We start from the raw sequence: 20,012 nt of genomic DNA, 5'->3' as shown, positions 1-20,012 counted from the left end.
AATTTTTAACAATCACATAATAAAGTTGTATGATTCTCATGCCCCACTCAGACCAGTACGTGTTAAGCATCTGCCTGCGCCTTGGCTTACACCAGCAATAAAGAAAACCATGAAACGTAGGGACAAGGCCAAGTCGATTCTCAAGAGGTTTCCAAGTGAAGACAATTTGCTCACTTATAAAAGGCTGCGCAATCTCTGCAATAGACTGTGTCGTGACGCCAAACGGCGTTACTTCCACTCGTCGATGGAAGGCTTGTCTATGGGTCAAACTTGGAGGTTCTTGAGGTCACTTGGTGTGGGTAAAGATCGTGACTGTACTGTTGACTTGCCTGACCTTAACTCACTTAACAAATACTTCACCAACTCACCGTTTACTGTTGCTGACTCTATCAAAGCGGGCACGCTCACTTCACTGGGCGCTGCTACTCATCCTGATTGTGTACCTTTTTCTTTTCGCGAAATCACTGAGGGGGAAGTTAAGAAGAGTATCCTTTCCATAACTTCCAAGGCCGTGGGTGAAGATGGTATTTGCCGCGACATGCTGATACCTATCCTGGATGACGTTGCTTCAATTATCACACACATTTTGAATACTTCTCTTGCAACTAGCGTCTTTCCTAGCGATTGGAAATTAGCTCATGTCATTCCCATCCCTAAATCCGCTAATCCCACGGCTTTCTCCCAATTTCGTCCTATCTCCATCCTACCATTCCTGTCCAAGGTCCTTGAAAGCACTGTGCATAAACAACTTCACTCATATGTCTCTCGTCATGAACTTATAAGTCCGTATCAATCTGGTTTTCGTCCTGGTTATAGCACTGTAACTGCTTTGCTTAACGTCACCGATGATATTCGTCACGCCATGGATAATAGGTTGTTTACCATTATTGTTTTGCTGGACTTCAGCAGTGCTTTCAACTCTGTCGACTATGACATCCTCCTTGCCATTCTCTGCTCTCTTAACATCTCCCCTGCTGCAATTGCCTGGTTTTCGGATTACCTCCGCAACCGCTATCAAAGGATCAGGAATGATGACATTTATTCCGATTGGTCCCCTTTGACTTCAGGGGTGCCACAGGGTGGTGTACTTTCACCTCTTCTCTTCTCGCTATTCATAAACGAGCTCACTAAATTAATTTCTCCTCCATTCCACTTATACGCAGATGACTTACAAATTTATAGACATTTTGATAGAGCCAATATCCAATCTGCCATTGAATCTATTAATAAGGATCTTCTTGTGGTGAAGTCTTGGGCTGATGCGTTTGGTTTGCTTGTAAACCCTAGGAAATCACAGGCAATAATTGTAGGTAGCAACCGACTTTACTGCAGGTTAGATATTAATAATCTCCCCAAGGTCTCGTATGAAGGAGTGAGTCTTGCATATGCTGAAAACACAAAGAACCTAGGTCTGATAATCGACCGTACACTGTCCTGGATACCACAGGTAAATGAGGTTAGTCGACGCATGCACTTTTCCTATCATTCTCTCAAGCGGCTTCAATTCTACTTACCTTTCAACACCAAGGTTATGCTTGCTCAGTCCCTACTACTCCCTCTTCTCGACTATGCCGATGTTTGTTATTTGGATGTTACTGAGGAGCTGCTTAACAAACTAGAGCGCCTACAAAATCTGGCCATCCGTTTCATATTCGGTTTACGTAAATATGATCATGTCTCTGAATTTCGGACTAAATTGAAATGGCTCCCAATCAGACTTCGCCGAGATATGCACGTTCTTTGTCTTCTTTATAAAATTTTAAATTACCCCCAGCTTCCTCATTATCTGTGTTCCCGTTTTTCCCCCTTATCCCCCAATTCCCGCCCAAAACGTACTTGTGACACTAGAACTCTTTTATATCCCCAATCCAACTCTAAATTCTTTCACAATTCTTTTACCGTACGTGCAGCTCGTATGTGGAATAAACTACCTGCTGACATTCGTGACAGTCCATCGGTGGCATCTTTCAAACACAAATTAAAAGAGCACTTCCTGTCGAACGCGTTAGATAGTTTATAGGTAACATATTTGTAAACAAATGATCGGTTATTATAATATATATTCTGCTTATGTATGTATTTATGTATACAAAGTTCATGTATGTGTGTATGTCTGTCGTATGTATATTATTATCATTTATATTTTAGTCACATTTAAATTTTTAATTTTGTTGTACAACAATTAGTCCCGCAGACTTCATTTTTGCACCACGGCTAGGGTTGGCTGGAAGAGATCTCTTATAGAGATAAGCTCACCTTTGTATATGTCCATTATAACGTGTGTTTCATGTTTCTTTTCTTTGTACAATAAAGAATATATATATATAACAAGAAGAGCATCTGCATCGGCATAGGCCTAATTAATACCCACATCGATTCGCTGAAAAATGTTTTAAACACTTTTGAAAGATACATGTAACGTAAAATTTTAAAATTCCGATGTGGATGGAATTGGATACTTTAGAAAATATTAGATTTTGTGACCGAAGTGTCCAACGATCGACCGACATAGTGACTTAGCAGTGAAATGGAAGTTAGTGCTTATTGGATATTGAATATTGCTAGAATATTTTGGATTTCACTAAAGGTTCGATGAAAATAGTTCCAGAGACTGTAATAGACCCAGCAGATATTTTTAAGTTTTAGAATTCATAATAGATTAAGCTAAAATAGAAGAAAATATGATTATTACAGGTATCTTACCACGCGTCTAAGGTATAACGGCATTACAGTGTTCCGGTTTTGAAGTGTAAGGGTGTTGGTTGAATTACAGGCACATAGTACTTATCAACCTCAGAGATCTTTGCGATTTAAAGCTCTGAGAAGTAACAACTCTAGTCTCAATCTCAAAGTCTGCAACTGTTACGGACAGGCGTGTAGCAAGCACAGACTTGTTCGTCTTATCATTTGATATTTTTTAAAAAACATTTTATTTTTTCCCGACATCAAGCATGTGACTGCTCTGGAATACCGATTTAACTGTTTTGTTATAGAGATAATCGTTCATTCAAATTCAAAACTTTTATTTCAGATTTTCATCCACAAGGGTTAGGAACTGAACACTTAAAAATAGTGTAAGTATTATTATTACAAGTATTAATTATACTTCATTTTTATTGATATGCATTCGAGTCCAGTGCTCACGAAACGAGCCCTGGGCCCTGAATCCAATAACACTCAGGGGCCATAACCGCTGCCACAAATTCTACGCATCAAGGAAGCCATTATTTTTCGGGACGGGTATATCTTTTCGATCATATATTATATAAATAGGATCCTCACTCACTATATACGTTTACTACAGACATAACAAACGTTAAAACTTAAAATGACATACGTACCGACCACCGAACATACTGTACTTAGCAGCAAAGAGTATTTCAATGTGTACATAGACTACCACAAGCAGGGAATAGAATTTAGAAGAAAGAAATTTCAAAAGAGCAGCAAAGCCTTCTATATTGCAACAGCATCCTGAATGTATTATTATATAAAACACGTAGAGCGCTGAGAGCTTTGTGGGTGTAGTTGACCCATAGGCTGCATGTGTAGAAGGACTGGCAGTATGCTTTAAATAACGCAATCTTAACGACGTCAGTATGCCTCGTAAACCTACGAGTCAACATGTCGCTGCCAGTGCTCTACCTGTCTCTCACCTTTTAATGACTTCGTGACCCACTGCCCTGGGCACCTAAACTCGGTGACTCTTTTAAGAGGAGTTCCACGCAGTGTAACTCCGGTAGCCGTATTATAGCTTTAGCTGCCCGCTTTAAACACTAGCAACACACTCTTTGTCGCGTTGTACCTAAGGTCATGGGCCTCTGCGTATTTTTCACAAGTGCTAATTGTATGGTTCGGCAACACCATCTGCGTAACTGATGTTATTAACATTAGTACCATCAATCGAGCATCCGATTTTGGTGTTGCTGAGCTCATCAACTAAATGATTCACATCCCACCTTTTTATCGCCGTTCCTCCAGTTCCTGGCCGCTCGTTTTTAAACTATGAATCAATCGTCACTCCCTGCTCGATCATGGCAGCGTACAGTGCTGTTAAAACTTCAATTGCGTCTAATTTTGATTCCTTCACCAGTTTTAATACCGATTTGTATTAGCTACTACTAATCATGTGACAATTTTGATAACAATTCGTAATAACTACTGCTAATCATGTGCCAATTTTAATAGCAATCTGTAACACCGCATAACTCGGCCCTTTTGGGGTAAGTGTCTGGACTGTTTATGTTAATCCGTAGTAAGGGAGTATTTTAACGGTTGCACTTGTTTTTATATACCGTTTCTTGTCTTGTTACAGCCTTTTCTTTTCTTTACCATCAACTGTACAATAAATTTCTGTGGACCTGAAGTTTTCTTATTTTCGTGAACTCGGTCATGGCTCATCTTTAAGCTTAACCCGCCTTGTCTCAGGCCACACTCCAAACAATATGCTCGAAATCGAGCCTGCCCATCTAACAATTCTTCTTGTTATTGTTCATTTATTTATTTATTTTTAGGACAACCAACAAGACATGAATGAAATATAACAAAGTTGAAACAGTGAGACAGAGATTTATAATAAATTCTGCCTCAATTGAAGGACGCCACGTTATGCAAATGTGGACACGACAGAAAAAATATACAAGGTGATCCAATGAAATAAAAACATATAACTTAAAATAAACATTAACTTAAATAATACAAATAGATACAATTAATTAAATATTATTCATAATTGTTAATAATGGAGCCTGTTGGAGATTACTTAATTCTTTTCTTAATTAGTTTAATTGGTCGTTTTGAGGTTTGAACTTCTTTTTGTAAAAGTAAAATGTAATGTAATTCCTTAAATATTGTTATCACAGCAGACAGGTCATGTTTCGATTTTCCATCCTTTTTCCGAGTAATGTACGAGTTCAATATATGAACCCTGAACAAACAGGCATGGCGAACACGTGACGGGTGCGGGAGCGGGTGTAGTGTTACATTGAGTTCTATGCAACCGCCCACACAGAGCGTCAGTGGTGGTGCGCGGTCCGGTAGCGGGACCTTAACAAGGGCTTGAGCGACCTTGGACGTTGTACTTATTTCCAAGTGTGGAGTGTTTTAATTAGGTTTCAAAATGAATTCGACCGAAAAACTTATATCATTGGTTCAGAGTTTACTTAATACAAGTGATAGAAATTATAAAAACAGTTTAAAGAAGGAAATGATTTGGGAAAGATTTCCAAGAGGCCAAATCAAGAATCGTGAGTATATTATTTTTTACTCTTATTATACGACTTGTCCATCCCGTCATTTAGCATCTAAAACAAAAAAAAAACTTGGGTAGCAAATAGCAGTATGTGTCTGTCCAAAGCGAAGTGCTAGGAATGTGGAACTTTTGCAAAATTTTCGCCAATAAAAGAAGATCTTCTACATCACTTTCCGACAGTGACATGGTGCTTTCTTTATCTGTGTTAAAAATAAGTTTTTAAGTGTTAAGACGATGGAAAAAATAAAAGTTGAAAATGAAGTGTGATGTGACGCTTTTGGTGTCACACCGGCCGCCTTCGCGCCGCTGTCCCGCCACGAACTATGCGGGAGTCGGCCTCCGGACCACTTTTCCCGCTATACCGCGTCTGTGTAGCCTGACTTTATAGGATGAGTTTCAAATACGCACCAAATCCTCCTCGTTCATAACATCCATTTTATTTTGTATGAACAATGTTGCAATTAAAACACTCGACTACTTTCGAAGTCATTGCTATAGACTCGGATGAGTTACACTCACACGTCCGATCGTAAGCGCGGTCGACGGCGGAACAAGTTTAGTGGTTATTTACCCAATTGTTGCCCTTGGTATAATAAAACCACGTGTCATCATACATAGAAAGTTATTAAGCCTCTTGAAAAGTTGTCTTTTGTGGCCTTATTTTGACACACGATAACAGAGGAGTTCATATTCATGGATAGAATCATTAAATCTCATGAACCTTTCTGGGTTCTTTTTTTTGGTCAGTGCAGAATAGTACATTCGAGCATACGAATCAATCATATTATTTTTAGCTATTTTATTTTTAGCTGTTATTATTAGAGCATTGGACGGAAAATTCCAGCAAGTGATTTTGCTGGAATTTTCCGTGTTTTCTACGTGCTATTTAATAATTTATGCCATTTAATTCAGTTGTAATTAGGGATAAGCAACAACCGTGGTTTACTGAAAATGTTCGTCATATCATGAAACTCAAAGATGATGCACAGCGTCAGTACCGTATCACCAATATTCACACAAAAGTCAATACAAAATGTTGAAACACCTTGTTAATGCCAGTCTTTACCACGAAAAAACCGCTTTTTTTTTGGTCAGCAAATTAATTTAAATTTAAATAATCCCAAATTACTTTGGAAAAGGTTGAAGAATACAGTTGTCTCTTTCAAAAATGAGCCTGAACTTCCTGCGTTTTTGCGCGATGCTGATGCTACGAATGAAGCTTTTCTCGATATTCTTGATAACAATAGTACATGCATGCATGACCTAACTTATTTTGAATACCATAGATATAGTTCAGCAACTTTTAAATTACCCTCAGTACATGAACACGAAGTAGCTAAATATATTTTAAGTATTAAGTCAAATGCCACTGGAGTGGATGAAATAAACATGAATATGTTAGTAATGATACTACCAAGAACCCTAAGTGTTATATAACAGCTATCTATAAATAAATATATCGAGTCTTCTACATACCCTTCTCTTTGGAAAATTGCCATTATTCGTCTGATTCCTATAAATAATAATCCCGCTAGTGTTAAAGACCTAAGACCTATCAGTATTTTACCCTATTTATCGAAAATCTTAGAGAAGGTAGTCCATGGCCAACTTATGCGCTAGTGTGAAGCAAATGAAATCCTTCCGTCACTTCAATCTGGATTTCGCAAGCAGTGGAGCACTACAACAGCTCTTCTTGATGTCGTTGACAACATCCTCGCTTCTCAAGACATTGGTAGGGGCTCGATTTGGGCTGTTTGTTGGACTTCTCGCGTGCGTTCGATTCTATTAACATTCAAATGCTACTGTCAAAGATGTCTTGCTATGGTCTTGACCACAATTCCGTATCTTGGTTTAGTAGTTACCTAAATGGACGTTATCAAAGGGTAGTCATACAAAACTCTGATATGATGGTGCCAACATCGAATCGGGCCTCAAGACAATCCGGAAAGGCGTCCTGCAAGGCCCCATTCTTGGACCTTTACTTTTCATTTTGTACAGCAGTGATTTGGCTAAATGTATTTTAAATTGTCGGTTTCACTTATATGCTGACGATCTACAAATTTACATTTCAGGCAATACTGATGACTTGAACGCTATGGTTGATGGGTTAAATGATGATCTGAGTCGTATTTCTGCTTGGTGTTCTTCTAACGGCCTCGTTTTAAATGCTACTAAATCAAAATATTTGATACTTGGCTCTCGTAGTCAGGTGCAAAAGATTATTGGTGCTGACCCACAGATTGTTGTAGGAGGTGTGGCTATAGAAAGAGTTAGCTCAGCTAGGAATCTTGGGTTACAAATGGATAGTGAGCTGCGCTTTGAAAATCATGTATTGGACGTCACACGCTCTTGTTTCTATCGCCTAAAAGTTCTGAACAATTTTAGATCTTTTATCAGCCAGGCTCTGAGAGTTCTGCTTTGTGAGGCACTGGTATTATCTAGACTGAACTATTGCATCACGGTGTATAGTGGCTATCTCAAAAAAAGCTCGAAAAAACTGATCCAGCGAGTGCAAAATTCTTGTGCTCGCTATTATTTCGAATTCCTCCTCGCACACATATCACGCCCTATCTAAACAAATTCGGCATTCTGAAAATGAAGGCCCGTCAGAAGCTATATTTGGTCTGCCTAATGTTTGATATGGTTAAAACCCGGAAACCTGATTATCTATACCACAAGATTAATTGGTCACAACGTGTAAGGGAGGATAAGTTCCGATTAGTTTCTAAAAATGTTATTAACATCCCAAAACACAGAACGACTGCTTTTCGCGGTGGTTTCAGGTATCGCGCCAGTAAGTATTGGAATGATATTTCTCTTCCATTGCGTGACATCAATAATAAAAAACGATTTAAGCGTGAATACAAAAAACATCTTTTGTCAGAGCAGATGTGTCTCGCTTCATAGATATTTCCGTAATCAATGCGTTTGATACCTGTAAACCTAAATTTCCGTACCTATACATACTCATATTTGGTGGCTATTGTTATAATTGAATATTATATTTGTAAACTTACATTATTAATTATATTGCTTACCTTCATTATTTAAACTATTTACATTGTTTGCTTTACATCTTACACTTTTGCTTGATATACATATATATGTATAGTATTTAGAGTTAGGTATATATATTTGCGTGTGATGCACTTTGGTGGCATGGCTTACTGGGCTGCGATCGCTCACCATATGGTACTGGCAGAAAACCAGCACTGTTTGACTTCTCTCGGTCTACAGTATTTATGCTGAGTCAGGGCCATTTCAGCCCAAACTGTAGTCATAGGTATATTAAATTTTATCAGTTGTTATAGTATTTGTTTGTTTTTCTCACAGTCTTTCTCGCAATATGTGTTTTATATAAATGTGTATAAAATTAATAATGAATGTTCTATGTGCTTTTATGTTATACTTTGCGAAGTGATTGTAAATGTTTTGTATTTGTGCTGAATAAACGTGTTATCTATCTATCTATCTACCATTTAATTCCAGAATGAGACACTTGAACAATCTAGCAATCACATATTTCAAGATTAGACTTCAGAGTATAACTAATATGTGTAATGAATCTAGTAGACACTGACATTGATTACGAGAAAAGACACTCCCAGTCAGAAATTATACACTTTGTCGCTGGGTACGGTAATTAGATAGGCAGTCTTGTAATAAACAAATGTAATTTATAGAAATACTTTATGTCTTTAGAATGTTACTCCTTGTTCCGTTTTTATGGGCAAAAAACTATCATCCATAGGAATATATTACAAGAGGAATTCGGTTGCCTAATTTCGGCGCTCCGTATTTCATCCAATCGAAGATTACAAACATCAGTTTTATAATAAAATAACGATATGTCATTGTAACAAAATCTCTGGATTTACGCGATTTATGGACACCATTATCGTTCAATTATCCTCCAATAATATCACTAAAAACTGATAAAGTGATAAGTACACATTTATTATGTTTATCAACCATTATGTAAACTAGTTTCTAACAAGATTGTGTGCCAAATTGTTAGACTTGAGACGTGCGTGAAAATTACGTTTTGTGACCTGCAAGTTGAAAATGTTTTCAAATAGAGGTATGTAGGGTGATTGCACCAATGATCAACATTTCAAGAGAAGTGTTTTAAATCTTCATTAAATTTTAGGACTTTTGTTCTAGAGAACATGCCAGTCCTATCATAATCTTATTGTAATTGTCATACAATTTACAGTCAAAATTATTTTTTTTTTTTATTATTACATTAAAAGTACTACGTTACCTATCGCCGATTTACCATGTCACACAACATTTTTATATATTTTGACAAGGTGACGTTAACAATAAGGTGACATTGGAGGGGTTCAATTGTAATAGAAACATCGGTAGTTTCGTTCTTGGTACATTCCGCCAACAAGTGTTGGACGTCTTCAATTTTATGACAAACTTCACAATTTGGCAAATTCACTTTTTTCATAAGATATCCAAACTTGTTCGACGGATAATGTCCGGAACGTAGCCCAAACATTGTAACAACATCTAGCCTGTACAATTCAGAATTAATAAGCCACGGTATTTACATTGTAATGTTCTGTACCATATGCCTTTATCTCAGGACTTTACATCAAAGAATTCTTTCCAGCTGTCAGTAATTAGTTTTTTATATTTAGGTAGGATTTCATGATAAAAGGGCAGTATGGTATACTCCTTCGCCCCGAAGGGGTTCCGGCCTTGTCGTGGCGGGGGGGGGCTCTAGGAGCCATGGTCCATTTCATGCCACGGTGAAGCTTAGAGAAACCCACGGCCGATGGTGGTAGGCTGGCCCGAGGAGGAGGGCGTACCGCGTGGGCTAGTCTTGATCTAGGCCGAGCGGGTCCGCGCGGACGCATGCGGGGAGGAGGATCTCGGGGGGGAGAGACGTGTCGGTGTGTCGTTGCCGCTCGTCCTATCCTCCGCGGCCGAACGTGGGCGGTTGGCCCGTGGTGGGCGCTCCAAGGGACTCTCTTCGGAGAGTCCGCGCAGAAGGGCGTTAGGTGTTGCGGCGGAGCCTGCCATCAGATCCGCTGCGAGGGAGCAGCCACTGAACTTCACACTTGCCCTGGGTAGCGGACTCGGGGGAGTTCGTTGCCCAGCATAGAGGGGCCCAGGATGGAAGGCTCGCCTGGTGTTCGGAGAGCCTCACATTAGGAGTCGGAAGACCGATGTGTCTCCCTTCTCGGGGAGGAGCTGCGCAGGGCGCGGCCAGCCGCTGGTGGGAGCGCGGACGAATGCAACAGCGTACCCGTACCCCCACCTACAGCTGAGAGGAGGAACTTAATTATTAAGCTCTTATTGTCTTTTTTACCTTACCTGTTTATTATCTTAATTAATAAAACATCATCTCTCTATATACTGCCCACCAAGTCACTCAAGAAATATGTCTGAAATTTACAACATATTTTGAGCAGTTAAAAACATTTCCCTTGGTTTGGACTTAAAAATACATACTTTCATGCAAGAGTGGTGGTAAATCATACCAGATCTTGACTGTTGCTTACTTAAAACCCCCTCTAAAGCAAGCACTTGTTTACTTGACAGGTATAATCCTCAAGGAAGGTTATGCTGTAGTATGTTACACAAAAAAGCTATTATAATTATTACTTAAAAAACCTAAACTAGATTTTTTTTAAATCTTCAGTAACGAAGACCAAAAATCCACTAATTAACTAACCAGCAATCGACACTCACCAATAATGAACACCAAGTAATTGACACTTTCCAATAAGAAACATGTTACTAGATAGAAGATTTTGTCCTAAATCTTGTTACAAATTAATTTAATAAAGATGTCGACAGGTGGTGATTGTCGGTTATTAGCTTGGAAATCCGGATTTAAACAAATCAGTGATTCGGACATTTTAAAGGTCCTTTGTTCACAAACTGACTGGTAAAGTCGTCAACCAATTATGACTAATATTAATACAAACCACCCTTTTCTGAAGTATAGTTAAGTTACAAAAGTTATTAATTTGAATACCTTATGTTTTAATTTTAATTACAAGAACATTCTAATTTATGTTTTGCAATACATTTTATATTACAATATTAATTTATATTAACAAAAATACTATTTTAACATTATGAGCAATATGAACTGCCTCTGTGGCCGAACGGGTACCATGCCGGACTGCCACGCAGAGGTCCCAGGTTCGATTTCCGTCCGGGAGAAATATTTGTATGGCCTGCATTTATTTCTCTCGTGAGTTTGGGTGTAATTTGTGGTTGTCTATGTGTGTGTCCATGGCACCGGCGACACAGGGTATCCCTAGTGCGGGGCTATGTTGAGAGTGTTCGTTATTATTATTATTATATTTTATGAAATTTAATTAATTCATGAAATGGAATAAAGATATAGAATAAAACATTTTAATGAATAATACTGTAGTCTTATGTCTAATAATAATAATAATAAATGTTTATCGTAATAAACAGGGATCCTTGAAGTGTTACTAACAATAAACTTATAATTAGGTTAGTGCTTAAATTTTATTATGAATTTTGTGATTGTTATAAATGCCGCATCACGGGGAACTCACCCCTAGCCGCGATAGTCTTCAGGAAGCCGTTGCCGTGCCACATATTCTGTTTAATAAAGACGCCGACTTCTTGCGTAAGAGTGCCATGAAGCTGTCGACGCAAGTTTCAGCAAACATGGCAGACGCTCTGCAAAACCGTGGCAGCCGCAGCCGCGTCTTGAATGTTTTAGTATATTGTGTACGCAGGGCTCTGAGCGAGCTTTCGGTATAGCTGGCCCACAGGGCACCCGCATGCAGTGGTGTGCAATAGGCTCTAAAAAGAGCGACCTTCACCTCTGCCGCAAATCAAGCGCACCATGTCATCGGCGTCGTTAATATTATTAAGACAAACACCGTCCATAGCTCCAGCTTTACAGACAACAAATGTTTTGGTTTACAACATAACGTTATATTATTATTATACAGTTCTGTTATATAAAACATTCCACATGAGTGTTGCTGAGTTCACCACTTCAGTGCATTCGTATAAATTGAACAACTTGGGAGATGTCAATCCCCCTTGCCTTACTCCACATTCTGCAACGTATGGAGTAGAGAGAGCATTACCCCGTCTCACGACATTGGTTTGATTCTGATACCAATATGCAAAAAGGCCCCTTAGCTCCGTCGGCATGCCCGTCGCCCTCAACTTAGCCCATAAAATGTCATGTGAGACCAAATCGAAGGCCTTCGACAGGTCAAAATAGCATGCGAAAATGGATGTCTTCCTGTCGATATACTACTTGACAGTATGCTTCAACGTCACAATAGCACTTTCAGTAGATAGTCTTGATTTAAAACCAAACTGAGCATCATGTAGGTGTAGGTATGTGTCCAGATGTGACTTGAGCACACCGCCTAATGGAAGCGGTTATGGGAATACTGGCCCCAATCTGATGGTACGGAGAAACCATCTTCCCCGTTGAAAATATGTTGTTTTTAAAATTTCAATGGCCTGTCGCATAATAAAGAAAGGTGGGACGGTAAGTGTTATGCAACGCAAGTGCAAGGCGAGATTATTAGAATGTGTGCGTCCGTACACGCTCACGATCAAGACCTGCTACGTACGGATATACCATACGTGGCCGTATGTATGGAGTTGTATGTACCATACTTGTCTTACTATACTAATTAAAAATTATACGGTTTTCACGTAGATAATTATTGTATTATCAATTCACCATAAACATTTAGTAACAGTAGAGCTACTTGTGAAGAGTTCGCCCAGGGAAGTACCTACTGCCACCTTGCCTATTCTGCTGCCAAGCTGTAATGTTAGCATTACTGTTTTCCGGTTTTGAATGTTTTGAAAGGGTGCTGGTGAAATTACAGGCACACAGTACTTGTCAACTTACGTCTCAGGGTGTCAGGCGCAGAGGCAGACCCTTCAGATCTTTGAGATTTAAAGCTCTGAGTGGAACTGTGTGGAAAAGCAACTGTTATGGACAGGGCTGTAGCTTCGCATCCGGCGCACGACTTGTTCGTCCCGACACTTGATATTATAATAAAAAAGAGATCAGTTCAATAGTCTTAGGGCTATTTGGTGTTTCGTAACCAATAAAACAGGCGGGTAATGAAGTTGAAATTAATTTCGAAATAGCATAATATTAATTCTAATTATAATTTTGATGTCTTCTGTTGATTAATCATCCACTGCTTACACATATTTTAGAGACACGGTTGGATATTGAGGAGCTGCCCGTAACAACTCCCCTCCTCATGAATACCGTCGTCCAAGGAGAACAAAGCAACGGCTATTCGAAATCACATGAGCCTACTCAGTAAGTAAGCGTTATAAGATTCTTTTTCCTAACACATATTTCAAGATGTATTTTATCTTCCTAAGACCCGGCCCAATGTACTCGTACATACATTAAAGTACAAGCCGGATAATGTCGTCGCCGTTGTCCAGAGGGTATTAGGACGACATTTTGTGTGGCATTGGTGAGGCTTTGGATGTTAACGTGGCGCGACTAAGGGCCGCAACTAAGCCTGAATCAGGAGCGAGGTTGCAGGCATTGCCTTCTCCCCGCTTAGCCACTCTGCTAGATAATGATTTACGCTCAAAATCAAAATCAAAATCAAAATAATCTTTATTTCATAGGTAAGCATTATTACACTTGAAATCGTCACAATGGTTAAACACTACCGCTCATTCGTAAGGCAGATTCCCCTGAGAAGAATGAGCAAGAAACTCTAGGGGAGAAACTCTCTTTGTAAATAACATTTACAATATTTTTTTTTTTATTTGTAACATCAGAGATCGAGACTACCTCCATGAGCTAAACGGGTTACTACCACGGATTTTTGTCATCCAAGTACGCAGAAGTTGTATAATAACCTTTAGTATAAAGTGTTTGTTTCACTATAGTTTTAAACCTCGTGAAAGGCAAATTTTGTATATCAACCGGAATCTTGTTATAGAAGCGTATACATTGCCCCTTAAATGATTTTTTGACTTTGTGAAGACGACTATCAAGAAAAGCTAGTTTATTTCTATTCCTCGTATTAATGTTATGTCTGTCACTATTTTTCATAAATAAATTACTATTCCTTTTAACATAAATTACATTTTCATAAATGTACTGTGAGGCTAGTGTAAGAATGTTAATTTCCTTAAACTTATCTCTCAAAGATACTTTGGGGCCCAGATTGTAAATTGCCCTAACTGCACGTTTCTGCAGGACAAAGATTCTATTGATATCGGCGGCATCACCCCAAAGCAAAATGCCGTATGTCATTAGACTGTGAAAGTAGCTGAAGTAAACCAATCTAGCGGGTTCGACGTCTGAAAGTTTCCTTATTTTTTTAATCGCGTACACTGCAGAGCCGAGCCGTTTTGATAACTTACTTATATGGGGACCCCATTGCAATTTAGCATCTAACGTTATACCTAGAAATACAACTGTATCCACAAGATTCAATTTTTCATTTCTAACTACAATGTTTGTAACCGTCGCTCTAACATTAGGTAATGTAAATTTCACACAATTCGTTTTTTTCTCATTAAGAAGTAGGTTATTAACAGCAAACCAATCAACTACTTTAGATATAGCATTGTTCACATCGTCGTAGGAACATTGGTGCCTTTTAACTTTAAATAATAAGGAAGTATCACCAGCAAACAATACTATCTCATGTTTTACACCCTCCATAAGGCTAGGTAAGTCATTAATATAAACTAAAAACAAAAATGGGCCTAGAATTGAACCTTGAGGGACACCCATGCTAATTGCAGATCCTGACGATCTCGTACCGTTAACATCGACCCTCTGTACCCTACCACGCAAATACGATTTAAGAAGGTCGAGATCACGTCCCGCCACACCATAATGGCGAAGTTTCCTGACCAGTGTATCATGGTGCACACAATCAAAAGCTTTGGAAAGGTCACAGAATACACCAATAGCATCATGTGAGACTTCCCATGCATCAAATATATGATTAATCAACTCGACACCAGCGTCGCTTGTACAGCGACCCCGAGTGAAACCAAATTGTTTATGAGACATTAAGTTATTACTATAAAAATGTGCACACATCTGATTTAGAATAATTTTTTCAAATATTTTACTGAGAGTTGGTAGTATTGATATAGGTCTGAAATTGGTGGGGTCAGAAATACTACCAGATTTGAAAAGTGGAATAACTTTACTTTGCTTCATGAGGTCAGGAAAGACACCATCATCAACACATATATTAAAGACACAGGCTAAATAAGGCGCAATACAATCAACTATAGAACTATTTACTCTGACTGAAAGACCATCAAGATCAGCAGTATTTTTTATGTTTATAGACTTAAAGGCTTTAACAATATCGTTTGGAAATACATGACGGAACCATAAATTAGTGATACTAACTGCATTATTTTCTTTTAGTAAGGATTCAGCGGCGGTGGGAGATGAATTTAACGACTTAGTAGTCAAAATTGGAATGTCAGTAAAAAAATTTTCAAATATTGTAGCAACTTCTGCGTCTGTGTTTACAATTTTGTCATTAAATCTTAGTTGAAAATCTAAGTTACGAGGTTTGACCCTTCCAGTTTCGCTGTTCATAATATTCCAAGTCACTTTTACTACATTCGCGCTGCTTTTTATTTTATTATTTATAAACATTGCTTTGGCTGCAACACAAACACGTTTAAACATTTTCGAATATTTCCTAACAAAATCATTAAAACTGTTACTAGTGTTATAAGTCCTTTCATCGTAAAGATCATATAGTCTTTGTCTACTTTTGTGAATTCCTACAGTCGCCCAATCACTAAATTTCAATGAATTATTAATAGTTATGATTTTGGACCTAAAAACGTTATCACGTTCACTTTTGACTATGTTGAAAACTGAATTATACAATTTATTGGGATCGTTAACGTACGGAAGTTCAGTTAGTTTAAGCATTACATTATTTCTATAAGCTTTAAGTCGACCATTATTTATCGGAACACATGTGATATCCTTTTTTGGCGTTTTGTCAACAGTTATATTAAAAGTGGCCAATTGACCGCAGCGATCAGAAGTTAATTTATTTATAATAGATTTATTACTAGGTACGGCGTTAGTATAAATATTGTCTAAACAAGTGGCAGTAGTAGAAGTTATTCTAGTAGGCACCAAAAAAAGATTCACAAGATTATAACATTGGAAAAATGATATGAGCCTACTGCTAGCACTGGAATCTTCTAATAAGTTAACATTGAAGTCACCACAAACAGCAATATATTTATTTGGATTATTTAATTTGCCTAAAACTTCATCTAATCTTTTTTCAAATAGTTCGTAAGATGAATGAGGGGGTCTGTACACGCTTAATATAACAAACCGTTCAAGCTCTATGCAGGATATCTCTATAGTCCGCTCAATAGATAGGCTCACAATATCTGTACGTTCTTTAAATTTTAAATTATTTTTAATAAGAATTAAAGAGCCGCCATGAATAGCTTTTTCTCTGCTGAACGAACTAGCCACCTGGTGATTGTTGAAGCTAAACATGAACTGATGTTTTGATAGAAAGTGGTGTTCAGTAATACACAGAATATCAATATTATTACAGTTAATAAATAATTCTATTTCTAACTCTTTGCCTTTCATGCCTTGAATATTTTGATGCACCAGGTTTAATATACAATTTATTTTATTTCTGTGTGTTTTAGGTTGGTTTTTTAATGCCATTGTGTTGCAAGAGTATCTCTCCGTTGTCTTATTAATTAATTTAAATAATTAGAAGTTGAATTCTTTTCAACAGAAGACCTATGTCAACGGACTGCTCAATAGAAGCAGCCGGTCTTGTAGCCAATGATTTGGCTGAATTATTAATATAATATGATAGCAACTCTGCTATCTGTCTCCTAAAATAACTAGTAAGAAAATACCTATCTTTAGTCAAATAAAAATATTTACTAATAAAATTATTAGTATCCATAAAATGAAATTTACTATAATGAAATGTCAAGCTGTGTAATGTTCTATTTAAGTTATGCCTCAAATTATTTTCACGCTTTGGCCGCTTTGGCTTTGGCGCTTTGTAACGTTGCAGTCGCGCGCTTGCGTCGATGTTTAAAATCGCGCACGTGTGTAAAGGTAGACAATTAGCTACTGCATCGCTACTGCACCGCATTTGCATCGCTGCTAAAAGTCGCCATGTGTAACCGCTCTCCTAAACTGCAAATAGCGTAAAAAAGGTTTCTGAATTCTCTCAATTTGCGTTTATTATGTTTTATAACAGGGATTCCATATTCGAGAGGCGTATTCTAAATGACTACGCACATAGGCACAGTAAAGTATTTTAAATGTTTTTAAAGTTGAAGTCCTGTGACATACGCGTTATAGAACAGAGCGCTTTTGATGCTTTATTAACAATTTCAATAACTTTTAAAATTTTTGTCAAAGATTATACTGAGGTCACGCATGGCAATTACTCTAGTGATGTCAACGTCTAAATAAACAGGAGAATATTATAGGGTCAGAATTACGAGAGAAAATACAGACATAGCGTTCAGACACATTGAGGTCGAGTTTATTCAGGTTGCAATAGTTTTCAAATCTGGATAGATCAATGGTAACGGTAGTATTTTGTAATTAGAGTTTTTAAATAATTGCAACAAAAAAAAAATCTATTTTACAGTTTCAATTCATTTGGGAAAGTATTATGTAATTGATGTCTTAATTACGATATAGCACTAACTTTCTCCGAGCCTGTTCCCACTCATAAAGGCTATTTTATTGGTATAAATAAAGTAAACTAGGCTCTGTTACGTAAATATAAATGGACAATGTACCTTGTCTGCTGTGATCTTCACAAATGAGTGACTTTTAGTTTCATTAGAATTATTGTCCCCGACTGACAAATACTTCATAATTAGGCGGAAGATCATAGCCACGCTCTTGGCGGGCGCGTGGTCCACCCATCCACAATACAGGACACAAAATATACATCTCCTAATACCTTTAAACTCTTCCGCAGAAATTTTTCGAAGAACCACTCCGAAGTCAACACGCCGTCAACCACCTCCAACGCCAATAACACAGAATTTCTTGAGCCCAGGCAGCTAAGTAACTCGAGACTTCACAAATTGAATACTAAACTGCTGGAAGCTATTAAGAGTAGTGACACTGAAGAGATTAAACGGTAAGTGATGTTGGGTTCAATAATAAAAATAGGATTTTTTATGATACGCCTATCCATAGCAGTTGCAGTGCCACTTAGAGCTTTAACTTGCTTAGTTCTGAGAGACTACTACTGCTCCTGTCACTCTGAGATATAAGTTAAAAGTCTCACCAGCACCCTCATGGCACATTTACACCGGGTCGCCTACCGACCTTCGACAGCCTACTTCGCCTGCCAATGGCGATGCAGTCGACTCGCCATTCACACCGAGTCGTCTGTTGCCTTCGGCAGACCACTTCGCCCTGTCGAAGGTGAAGCACCCAGTCGTTTCGATCGACTTTGGCTACAAACTACCGTCGTCAGACGACTCACTTTTCACACCGGGTAGCTTGCCGACTTCGCCTGAAGACTTGGTATAAATGCTCCGTCACTCGTCAAAACGGGAACGCAGTAATGTTACTACTTGACGGCAGAAACAGGTAATTGGCAGTACTTCGCTGGACAAACTCTTTCACAAAGACCTCTACTGCTACTATAGGATTACATGCTCTATAAAAAAGACGCACATAACGAGACAAGGAATTAAAATTTGTATGGCAAAATTTCAATTCCCTCTTAGCGCATCTTGGGTGGAAATGGTCAGGATTGACGACGATGAGCAATGCGAGAATTGAAATATGTATTTGTTGATGTAATTATTAAACCGTATTGCTGCCTACTTACTTTACAACGGAGACACGATTTCTTGCGCGAGCTTGAGAGTGCCTACTCAATCTCTATTAATATCAATCGCGGGATTGTGTGGTGCATATGATTTGAGAGTTTAAAAAGCTGGCTTCATCTGATTCTTCTTCCGTGTACATAATTCATAATAACATTTACGGGACATGTTACTTTAGCCGCGTATGCCGCGTATTAGCAGTAGAGCTCCTTGTGTAAGAGTTAATCCAAGGAAGTACTGCCTTACCTATTTCTGCCGCCAAGCAGTAATGTCAGCATTACCGTATTCCGCTTTTGAAGGGTTAAGGGTGCTGGTGAAATTACAGGCACATGGGATTTGTCTACTTAATTCTCAGGGCGCAGTGGCAGTGCCTCTCAGATCTTTGCGATTTAAAGCCCTTAGGACACTGCAACTGTTATGGACAGGCGCGTGAAACTTACCATCAGGCGCACGACTTGTTTGCCCCGTTATTTGATACTTAAAAAAAAATATCGCCAGACGAACAGTGAATCTTCACAATCCACTACACAGCACGAGCTTGCATGAGCTATTAATGGCGATTTCCATTCTCATCTCGCCTCGTTTCGTCTCGCCTTGCCGTTAAGAAACCACCTTTAGTAACAATTGATCCTTTGTTTACCAGGCTCCTCGGTGGTGGTGCCAAAGCCAATGCAACCTGCTGCCTAACGTTCATTTCTGCATGCCACCTTGCAGCTCTATCAGGCGGAGATGCCTTAGCCATACTCCTAAAGAACGGAGCTGAGAAACATGAACGTGACAAACAAGGAATTACTCCTTTACATGTGGCGGCTTTGGCTGGCAATGCTAGGCATATGGCTATGTTGTTGGATTTTCCGGAAGGTAAGACTTATTACCATGATGACAAAGAAGATAA

General features: G+C 38.5%; 1 protein-coding gene across 1 annotated transcript in view; it reads left to right on the top strand.

Moving 5' to 3' along the window:
* Positions 1-9,256: 9,256 nt before the first annotated feature.
* LOC113230416 overlaps positions 9,257-20,012 on the top strand; it is a 38,977-nt gene continuing 28,221 nt past the window's right edge. Inside the window, exons 1-4 of the mRNA XM_026464339.1 lie at positions 9,257-9,332; positions 13,460-13,568; positions 18,253-18,417; positions 19,761-19,978. Of these exons, the coding sequence (XP_026320124.1) occupies positions 9,317-9,332; positions 13,460-13,568; positions 18,253-18,417; positions 19,761-19,978 (508 nt within the window). The 5' untranslated portion in view covers positions 9,257-9,316. The remainder of the gene's footprint in view (positions 9,333-13,459; positions 13,569-18,252; positions 18,418-19,760; positions 19,979-20,012) is intronic.

This window comes from Hyposmocoma kahamanoa, unplaced genomic scaffold (genome assembly GCF_003589595.1).
Source record: "Hyposmocoma kahamanoa isolate Upper Pololo Valley unplaced genomic scaffold, ASM358959v1 101, whole genome shotgun sequence".
Lineage (NCBI taxonomy): Eukaryota > Metazoa > Arthropoda > Insecta > Lepidoptera > Cosmopterigidae > Hyposmocoma > Hyposmocoma kahamanoa.
This window is presented reverse-complemented; position numbering and strand designations above follow the sequence as displayed.